Source organism: Diospyros lotus, chromosome 8, assembly GCF_014633365.1.
Source record: "Diospyros lotus cultivar Yz01 chromosome 8, ASM1463336v1, whole genome shotgun sequence".
In the NCBI taxonomy this organism is placed as follows: Eukaryota; Viridiplantae; Streptophyta; class Magnoliopsida; order Ericales; family Ebenaceae; genus Diospyros; species Diospyros lotus.
Window position 1 is genome coordinate 7,181,690 of NC_068345.1, and position 11,217 is coordinate 7,192,906.

Below are 11,217 nucleotides of genomic sequence, written 5' to 3' on the forward strand. Positions count from 1 at the left end.
CCATAACCAATTTCTTTCTCTAAAAATTTAACAACCATGAAAAGCCTTGTTACAGTAGTCTGCGATCGAAATCTCATTGTCATATCTCCCCCACCCCCTAACTATCAAACGATCATCAACACGGGAAGAGAAAGAACTGGACACAACGAATGTTGAATCGGCTGAAGAAGATGAGTTGCAGGCGAAGGCAAAAGCGAAAGCGAAATTGACTAGAGAAGAGATGTTGAAGAGGCGATGATAACAGATCTAGCAAAGACAACTGAAGAAGACAAGTTGCAAACATAAGGTCCAACGACGGCTTGAGCAAATTGAACACTAGTATGTGATTTGGGGGTATTTTATATTTATTTTTGTATTGGATTAATAATATTGTGTATTTGTATATTTGATTATTGATTTTGTGTATGTACGTATTTGATTATTTTGTATATTTAATTATTAATTTTGTGTATGTGATTATTTTGTATATTTGATTATTAATTCTGTATGTAAGTGTATTTGATTATTGATTATGTGCATATGTGTATTTAATTATTTTATATATTTAATTATTGATTATGTGTATGTATGTATCTTATTATTTTTGTATTTGATTATTAAGTAATAAATTTTGTAGTAGTAAAAATTATAAGTAAGATAAAATAAATATAATTAAAGTTTATTAATAAAAAAAAAATAAAGACTGTAGTTGAAGAACTTATAATTTTAAGTTTAAATTAAAATGAAAAATAAATTATTTATAATAATATAATAAGAGTGGAGATTTGAGATAAGATTCAATAGAAATAGTCTAATACTATCAAGTGGAACATGGACGGGGACAATTTATGTATGAGACAAGTGGTACTTGCTTGGTTGCCAAGTTACACCAAAACGAAGCGTAATTAAAGGAAGGCCGGTTGTCCTTTTGTGGCAAAATCAAATTTTGAGAAGGAGACGACAACTTGACTCCACGGCATGTCTCGTCAGACATCACTTGAATCCCCATACTAGACAAGTCTTCTGTGCAAAATTACAAGTTTGCCATCCCTCGCCACTTCAATCCTATTATTATATTATTATTATTATTATTGCGGGTGGAATTCATTCAACACCTAAATTCTAGATTTTTAGATACCTCTGGTTGTGTATATATTTATTGTAAAGTTATTATTATATTTTAGTAGTTTTTTTTTATTTTTAGAATATGCGATAAAAATAATTATTATAATAATAAAACAATTGTTGCATTTTTTAGACTATGGCTCACTATTGTAAAAATACAATATTGTAGGGGTAATATCGTAATAATGAATTTTTCCAACTTTTCCCAAACAAAGCGCAAAATATCTCCAGCTGAGTCAGGCCCCCCCCGGGAAACGTCTACTCTCTCCAAGGCGAAGAAGAAATAGTTGTAGGGAGAGGGAGAGAGAGATGGCGACGGATTCGAAGGTAGAGACGATATCGAGACTGGCTCAGTGGAGAGTCGACAACTTCGGACCTTGCAATTACAAAAGATCGGATCCTTTCAAGGTCGGAATCTGGAACTGGTAACCACGTCTCGCTCTCTCGCCTTCTCCTTCTGTATACTGCAGTTTGATTTGTTTGTTTGATCGCCTGGTGATCGCAATCGGATTTACACTTTACAGGTTTCTTTCGATCGAGAGGAATCGGTATCTGTACATTCGTCTGTTTCCGGAACCTTCGAGAGCGTCCAAGGAACAGCCTCCCGTTGCTAGATTTGTGCTCCGAGTCTCCAACACCGGCGCTAACCGCAGACTATACATCTCTCCGAGTATGCAACTAATTTTGCAAACCCCTGTGTATATAGTACGTTTTTCCCGTGAATTCGATGCTTAGAAATGGGGAGATAGCGGTTTTAGATTATATTTATTCAAGTCTTATCTACTAAAAAATTTCTTTATATTGTTGCTGTTGTTCGACTTTCTTCACTTGTACAAAGTTGAATTAAATAACAACTGAGCATTTTGAGGATTTTAGTAATGTTTAAATGTATCGGTATGTAATTTCATAAAAGGGAATGCATTTATTAAAATCTGCCCCTTAATTTAAGACTTTTCACATATTACAGATGTATGAATGTGTGCCATTGCAGCGTGTTATGGTCCGCTTACATGATGTTGCTTCATGTTGCAGTTCATGAAAGGCTGCTTCGGACAAGTGAAGACTTTGTATGGCCTGTTGATTCCACCTTTGTTGGCCGCTTCATCATCGATGTTGAGTTTCTGGACCTCAAGATCTGCTCAATGAATGTGAGTATTTCCTTGTTGTATCAATTGCATTTCTCTTCTTTATTCTTCTTTTGATAAGTTTTTCTTTTTATAATTATCCAGTGTCTTGCTGCATGTCAAAGTGGACGGGGATCATAATTTTAAGGGCACAGTTGATTTTGTTGTCATTTTCAGTTTTCAGTTTTTATTTTCACATTTTTGGAAAGAAAATTGAAAACATTTTATGCATTGTTTCATTTCCAAAGAAGCGATCGCAGATGGTGCTTGTGGGTTCATAATTTTGTTTCTATTTGATTAACGAGCCACTCCCTTTGTCGACTCAACCTTTTGCAACCGACCAACCACACCCCTTTCATCAACTCAACCTTGGCAACCGATTACCCACACCCCTTTCATCAACCCAACATTTGGCAATCGATTAACCAGCTATTTTTTTGTAAAGGGGGCTACTTTTTGCTAATATAAACAGTTTTTTACACATGGTTGATCTTCTGATAAGTACAGAGCATTTTTTTATTAAACATAATTTTCAGTTTATATTTTTAAAATTTTGAGAAATGACAACATTATCAAACACAATATTCAGTTTATATTTCTTTTAACAGAAAATGAAAATGAACACAAAACAAATAGAAATGAACACTGAAAATGAACAGATGGAAAGTGTTGTCAAAATCAAACAGGCCCTACGTGATCCCATACAACCTGTCGTTTTGTTAAGCACCTTACCCAGCCAGAAATGCCTTAGAAGACTATTTTAGGGTCAGCATAACCGAAGTGATAAATGAAAATGACTGAGCATTTGCATAATATGCCAATTTTCAATTTCCTTTTCTTCAGCAGACAAAACTCAAGTCTAATGCATTTGAGAGAAGCACATTTAATGAGAGTGCTGATTCTTTCTATGTTCTGTTACAGAGAATGACATGTACCACTTTGTTAACCATGTCACTGCTCTTGATTTCTACTTATCCTGTTGAATTCAGGGTGGAGGAGATGCTACTTCCATCTGGCCCAGTGATGGAACGATGCAATCTTTAGCAGCCCAAACAACACTTCAATGCCTCTCTCGCATGCTTAATGAGGCTATCCATGCTGATGTCACCATCAACGCATCAGATGGCACACTAAGAGCTCACAAGGCTATTCTTGCTGCAAGTTCTCCCGTGTTTCAGAGCATGTTTCTGCACAACCTCAAAGAGAAGGAATCATCAATAATTGACATAGAAGACATGTCACAGGAGGCCTGCATGGCTCTTCTCAGTTACTTGTATGGAATCATAAGGCAGGAGGATTTCTGGAAGCACCGGCTGGCATTGCTGGGTGCAGCAAACAAATATGACATTGCTGACCTGAAAGATTCTTGCGAGGAAAGCCTCTTGGAGGACCTCAACTCTGGAAATGTCCTTGAGCGACTGCAGGAAGCTTGGCTTTACCAGCTAGAAAAGTTGAAGAAAGGATGTTTAACATACTTGTTTGATTTTGGCAAGATTTACGATGTTAGAGATGATATTAGCGACTTCTTTAGACAGGCAGACAGGGAACTGATGTTGGAGATGTTCCAAGAGGTGCTTACTGCTTGGAAACCGACATAAATCATCAGGAAAGGATTCTTCTGCTTCAGGTATCTGCCAAAATAATCAAGTGCTTGTATGTGTGTATATAAATATTACATACTCCATCATTTCGATGGCATCTAAAGTTTTTACTATGTTAGTTCCTAGCTAGAAGCTCCGAGGTTAGCTATGCTGTCAATGTAATGCTCTAGCTTATATTTAGTGTCAATATTTCAGGTTTAAGAGTGGCCTTTATGCTTGTGGGGCTCAACATCTAGCTTGTAGTTTGAAAAGGAATGTAGATATTTACAAGGCATCCAAGGCTCCAAGCTGGATAAGCTTTATGTTTTCAATTTTAGTGACCGGTAGCCTCTGCCCTCGTTTCCGTGGCAAAATGAAGAAAAATTCTGAAACTAGAGTCGATCGATTTCTCGCTATAAATTAATATATAAAAACCAGTTCCATGCATATTCTTGGTATTGTGCTGCAAGTGACTCTGGAACTTGAAAGTGGGTAAGGAATGAAAGCCTAGCTTGGCCAACCATCTGTATGTTAGGGTGGCAAAGAAACTGAGTTGTTTGTGAGCGAATTGGTGTTCGGCCCAATAAAAGTTCATTTAAATTCGTTTGTTAAGGTAAATAAGTTAAGTTTAAATCTAATTTTAGAACTCAATTTGTAAACGAAATGAACTTAATAAAAGTTCAACTCGTTAGTTCGTGAGTTGACTTGATTAAAACTTGCGAGCAGCCTTGATTAGAAATTCACAATTAACTCTTGAAAACAAATTTGTTTATAAATGTATTAATAAATTTATTTATAATTTTATAAATATATTATTTTATGGTTAGATAATATATGTATGTATAATATTAGATATATATTTTATAAATATATTATTTAACATGTATACATATACATATATCATCATTATATAGTTTATTAAATTTGGTGGGTCTCTTTCTCTAAGAAACTCACTTTTGCTTAGTCTTCTCTTTCATTTTTCCTTCCTTTCATCAACTGTGCTCTTCTTCTCCAACAGTCTATATTTTCTTGTTTCTTTTCCTTTCGTTACCTTGCCTCTCATTGTCGTCGACTCTCTCACTGCCTCACTTCTCACTGTCAACTGTCATTGTATTCTCTCTCTTTGCCACCTCTCGCCATTGTTGCACACCCCTTGCTTTGTTGGTGCTGCCATACACAGCCTTCTCTTTTAGTGGTGGCAAGCTTGAGCTTAGGTTTGTCGAGTCGAGTTTAGCAAATCCCTCTTCAGATCCTCTTGATTGCAACCCTGAGACACCTTTTCACCCCAACAATGTTGTGTGGTGAAAGCTTCACTTCACCTTCTTTGCAAATGCCTTTTCAAATGTTGCAAGAAAGTAAGGAGAAAACCATTGGCATGCTATATGGTAATCTTGATAAGAGATTGGAGATTAGAGCCCTTGAGTCGAGTTTAGTGTTGTATCATATATGAAATTTGGACGATTGCCCGTGTTGCTTGTGTAGGATTTAAGTGTAAAAAGGCTTATGAGTTTCCTTAGGCCTACTTTGAGATGGGTTAAGGTCATTCAAAATAAATTGACAGGAGTAGTGAACCTATTAAAAGGGTGTTTGGCTTAATTGTTTGATCACTTATAAGCAGAGTCGGCCTTGGGTCAGGGCTACCAGGGCTACAGCCCAGGGCTCACAACTGAGGGGGCACAAAATGATAAAAAATAATAATAATAAAATATATATTATATTTATTTTTGTCCCTTATTCTCTCCCCCCTCTCCACTCATCCTCATCATGCCAATCTAGAAAAATTGTCCTCTATGCATTACATTTTGTCTCCAACTATCTTTTCCACTTTCACAAAATTAATCTCTTTATTCCCTCACTATTCTCTCTCCTCCCCCACCACTTATCTCCTTCACCCTTAAGCAAAAATTTGAAACCCAACACCATTCTCTATATTTCTCTTCCTTAAATTTTCTCTCAACAATATATCAACAAACCATTGATTTTGTAAAATCTAATCGTTTGATCTTCGATTTGATCGTACTTTTACCGTGAAAGTGGTCTCGATCTATAAGAATGTAAGTTTTTTAAAATTTTCAGCAATTATTTTTAGTTTTCAATACAAATCCATAATATATATTTCAAGTTTTAGTTATGTACTATTATATTGGACTGTTAGGGACGTTAATTACATAAGAAACAATACTTATTGCTAAACCAGTGAGGTATAATGGATTCTGGTCAAATTATACTGTTATGCCAAATTAGGAAATTTGTCAATTTTTTTTGTTTTAGGAATTTTTTGCCTTGGAATTTTGTAAATTGTAATACATATCTTTATTAACTTTTTCTTCTTTATTATTTGATTCAACAAAAAATTTGATTAGGATTCTTGTTCTTTATAATTGGAAGTTTCAAGTGGAAGAAAATATGCTCAAAATTCAGGTTTTATTGTTTTTTGTTAATTAGTTTTATTTTTTTTATTGTGTTGTGTTTATTATAAAAATTAAAAAATGTTTCCTAAAAAATAACTTTTTAGAAATCTCAAGAGACAAAGAAAGAAAAAAGAAAAAGAAATTGCTCAAAGCATAAGAAGATCTTTGAATAAATATTTTGTTAAACAAATCAATGTTTCACTTGAAAATTTAGATAAAGATTTACCAAATGAATGTGAACAATCAATTCAATTGGAAGAATTAATAAAAAATGAGAATGAACTGAATGAAGAAATTGGTGATCTAGATGAAGATGAAAATATTGATGAACTTTTCCTTGAGGAAAATAAAAATATTGAGCCCCAAAGTATTATTCTTTATCTTTTGTAAATTTTTATAATTTTAATAAAATTAATTAGTTGATAATTTTTATTTTTTTTATTTAATTTGTATAAAGGGGCACACTTAAGAAAATTTGTCCCGCGCCTTAGAAAATTCAGGACCGACTCTGCTTATAAGCTGCCCTTTCAACTTATGTAACTTATTTAGTTACATATTTGTTAAAAATTAAATAATTTAAATATTATCGAGTTTAAACACTGTTTCAACTGCATTTTAAAAAAGCTATCCCTCTCAATTTTTCTCAAAACACCGTTAAGAGCTAATTTCATCAACCAAGTTAATTACAATTTTACTATAAAAAAACTCAACTATTTCTAACTTTCTCCTTTAAATATTATTCTCTCATCCTTCAGCCCTTCATCATCTCAACTTCTTCCATTGCTAACCTTTATCATCTCGGTGTCCATCTCCGGTCGTCTTCTCCGTCGTCCGTCGTTATCGTCTTCTCCATCTCTTTATATATATATATATATATTTATTTAATGTCTATTGTATTAATATATTTAACATTTTTATGAATTAAATCTAAATTTAAACATAAAGCATTGTATTAATATATATTTTTAATAATTCTGTATAATATATCAATATGTGATTGTAACAATTTTATTAATTGAACATTAATTTATAATTTATTTTTATTAATTTTTTTATAAATTTTATTTATATTATTCAATAACATGTTCATTTTAATCTTTTTGTTAAGTTCTGATAACTTATCAATTTTTTCAAATCAAAACACGTAACTATATAAATGACAGTTTGAAACACATTTATCTAAACACATTATCAATTAAAATGCCAACTAACTTTTAATCTTTACATAACTTATAAATAGAAAGCCTTGTAAATTAAATAAAAAAATGATAAACCAAACTGCCTCTAAGATGAATCAAAGCCAAGACTCTTAAAAAATGGGACACAAAACCTAATTGGAGCATTATAATTGAATTTCCTTGACATTTTCATAGATTTCTTTCCTTATCATTGTTGTAATTAAGAAGAAAAAAAAAATGGCTCAAACAATAATCATATGGCATGAAAAGTTGTTGTAAAATTTGGATGATTTAAAATTTTAAATAAACCAAACAGTGCATTAAAGAGACACTTGTTGATTCATTCATTTAACCAACAATTAGTTTGGGAATCACATCCTCTGAATTATGGTTATAGATAAAAGATGATACCCATTTGAGCGATAGTGTTTTAGACACTGTGAAAGGATAGTATTTTCTAAGAGTCCCAGTGAAGCAACGCGGGGTGGTGGCGCAGTTGGCTAGCGCGTAGGTCTCATAGCTTCTGAGTTATCCTGAGGTCGAGAGTTCGAGCCTCTCTCACCCCAATCATGTTTTCTTTTCAATGTTACCCATGCCGCCATGGAATGGAAGATGTTTTTATTTATTTCTTGAATTAAAAGGAAAAAAATATTTAACTCCGTTGGACTCGCTTGGCTACAAGATTGGGACGATGTCTCATATATGATTGTTTAATAGAAAAAAAATAAATACAACAATATCTTAATTCGTTATATATATATATATATATCAATTTTGAAGAATAAAAAAATTATTTCTCTATGACATAAAAACACACAATATGAGCCATTAAAACCTTGGACATTCGAAGTGTGACATGACTAGCAAAAGGGAGAGTTCGACGATGGTCACCTCCAATACTCGTCATCACCCATAATATCGTGATACTCGAGGGTTCTCCTCTAACTTATGATACACAAACTCAATGAACAAAATTTTATTTAATGGTCTTAATCTATTATGATGTTTCGATGTGAAAATGACAAATAATACTACCTTACTAGTGTGACTACTCCACCAAAGGAGGAGGATCCAAAATTCAAAGGTTGGAAGTCGGAAAATAGCTTGGTGATGTTATGGTTGATCAACTCTATCACCAATGAAACTAGAAAAAAAAAATTGTATTACAAAATTGCTAAAGAAATTTGGGATGCGCCAAAGGAAACTTATTCCAACATTGACAACACATTATAAATTTTCAAAATCAAAAACATTCTCCATGATCTATGACATGGTGAACTCTCAATAATTGAGTGCTTCAATATCTTGATCCATTATTGACAGCAACCTAATATCCTTGAAGAATTGGGATGGAAATAGAGCAGTCGATGCCATTTTGTTCCGATCAAAATGGTTAGAATGTTTGGGATTTTCATCAAAACTAGAACGAAATTCCTTAAGATTCATATCAACAAGTTCTTGGCAATCTCAAAGGTTTTCGACCAAAACTGGCTAGAATGATGATTTCAATCGAAATGGTGGGATGGTTGGGATTTGGGATGGGGGAGAGGGGTCGGCATTGTGTACAAAGTAATCAAAAGAAGAACTAAAGTATCAAACCCCTTCTTCCAGTCTTTCCTCTTCTCCTTCTCCGTTCATCTTTTTTCTCGAAAGGTTATCTGTCCTTTCATCTTCTTTTTTGGCGGGCTATCTTTTTCTCTTATTTTTTTAGTGGTGTCAGCCAATTAGTCTCAGTCTTCATTTCTCCTCTCTTTTTTCGGACTTGTTTTCTGCAGTGTCGGTGGTGTCAATCAGCGACCAATGGGCCTTCTCCTTTCCTCTTTTTTTCCTTTTGAAAATATACTATTGATATATTAACTATTAAGTACTTTATATATATAATTTCAAAAGGAAACATTGAAGAGTAATGCTACTTGCACATCCAAGTAACACCTTATTAATCAATTATCAATACACCTCTCACTTTAATGATTTAATGAAAGATGTATTGATAATTCACTTAAGTAATAAATACAGATACTTGAATGAATTACCAATACACCATTCACTTGAATGATTTAATGAAGAGTATATTGATAATTAATTAACGAGGTATCAATATGGGTGTTAATCTAGATGTGCAAGTAGCATTACTCAACATTAAAATGTTCTGGTACCAAAATATCTCATTCTAGTGAAAAATTTCAAATGATAGCCGAAACGAAATTGATAACCTCATATGGAAGTGCCCTGATGACGAGATGCAATACAAAAGATTAGTTGAAAATGACCTACTATATAAGTTCTTGCATGAACTTAATAAAAATCTTAATGAAGTCTGTTGAAGAATCTTGGTACCAAACTACTACCCAACATTCGAGAAGCTTTTTTAAAGGCCATAAAGAAGAAAGCAAGAAAAAAAAAATGATGTCGAGGACACAAAATACCACTCTAACCTCTAAAAGCTCTACCTTAGCCACCTAAGGATCTCAATTCAACAACAACAATGACAACTAACAAAAGATAGGCAAACCATGGCGCGAGCATTGTTGAAAGCCTGGTCACACAAAGGAGACATGCTGGAAAATTCACAAGGAGCCAACCAACTGAAAATCATCACACCATTCACAAAATCGAGCCAGCCACATCAACCTAGTAGTTATCGAGAATCCAACCTCAACTGAGCCAAGTCCATTTAGCAAAGAACAATTAAAGCTACTATAAAAAATGTTCCAACAATCACAACAAAACATTACCACTTCTATCAGTACCTGTTCTTTAGCGCAAAAAAGGTAATTTTCTAAGTACCTTGAGTGTGAAATGAGAGAAATCAAATTCATGGATTATGGACGCCAGAGCATTTGATCATATGATCGGGGATACATCTATATTTTATAAATACAACTCATGTCATGATAACTTTATAGTTCGAATTACTGGTGGGTCACTCTCAAAAGTGGTTGGTACCGGTTATGTGATTATTTCAAAGGATATAACCCTTGAATTAGTTCTCTTTGTTCTAAACTTAAATTGAAATTTACTGTCCATAAGCAAGCTTACAAGAGATCTTAAGTGTGTTACTAAATTCTTCCCAAATATGTGTGAATTTTAGGATTTGGATTCAAGAAAGATATTGGCAATGCTAGGATGTGCGCAAGACTCTACCTCTTGAGAGTTGATGATCTTGAAAGACAATCTTAAAAGACATTGTGTGTGGCTTTATCCTCTAACAATAATATAGATAGCATTGTCATGCTATGACACTATCAATTAGATCATCTAAATTTTCCATACCTAAAAAAATTGTTTCTCTCATTATTTCGTACAAATTTAAAATTTTTTTAGTGTGAAATTTGTTAACTATCCAAACATGCTCACAACACCTATCCTAATCAATCATACAAACTATCCCTTTCAATGATTCATAGTGACATTTGGGGATCGTCCAAAATCAACATTATTATTGGCTCAAGATGATTTGTCACCTTTATTGATGATCATACTAGGGTTGCATGACTATTCCTTATCAAAGAAAGGCAAAAGTGGGCCAAATCTTCCAAAATTTCAACAACATAATCCAAAACCAATTCCAAGCCAAGATACAAGTATTTAAAACTAACCGTTGGCCTAAGTAATAATGCAATCCGAGAAAGAGGGTGAATTCGATGTTTGAAAATATTTGTTTTTCTTTCCAATAATAGTGTAAGTTTTGTATTTAATGAGTAAAATACGAAAATGAAAATCTCAAGTACAAATAATCAAGAATTCAAATTTGAGAAAGGTGATGAAATGAGCTTCACAAAATATTATAAGATTAAAGTATATAATAAAGATAAATAAA

General features: G+C 33.3%; 1 protein-coding gene and 1 non-coding gene across 2 annotated transcripts; both read left to right on the top strand.

Moving 5' to 3' along the window:
* The first annotated feature begins 1,336 nt into the window (after positions 1–1,336).
* LOC127807141 (BTB/POZ domain-containing protein At1g21780) lies at positions 1,337–4,103 on the top strand. Its single transcript, XM_052344787.1, has 4 exons — positions 1,337–1,529; positions 1,629–1,774; positions 2,137–2,252; positions 3,218–4,103. The coding sequence occupies exons 1-4, from the start codon at positions 1,414–1,416 to the stop codon at positions 3,824–3,826; spliced, it is 987 nt and encodes a 328-aa protein (XP_052200747.1). The 5' UTR covers positions 1,337–1,413; the 3' UTR covers positions 3,827–4,103.
* Positions 4,104–7,878: 3,775 nt separating this feature from the next.
* TRNAM-CAU (transfer RNA methionine (anticodon CAU)) lies at positions 7,879–7,963 on the top strand. Its single transcript is given in 2 exon segments — positions 7,879–7,916; positions 7,928–7,963. It is a non-coding gene; the product is annotated as a tRNA-Met (tRNA).
* The last annotated feature ends 3,254 nt before the right edge of the window (positions 7,964–11,217 follow it).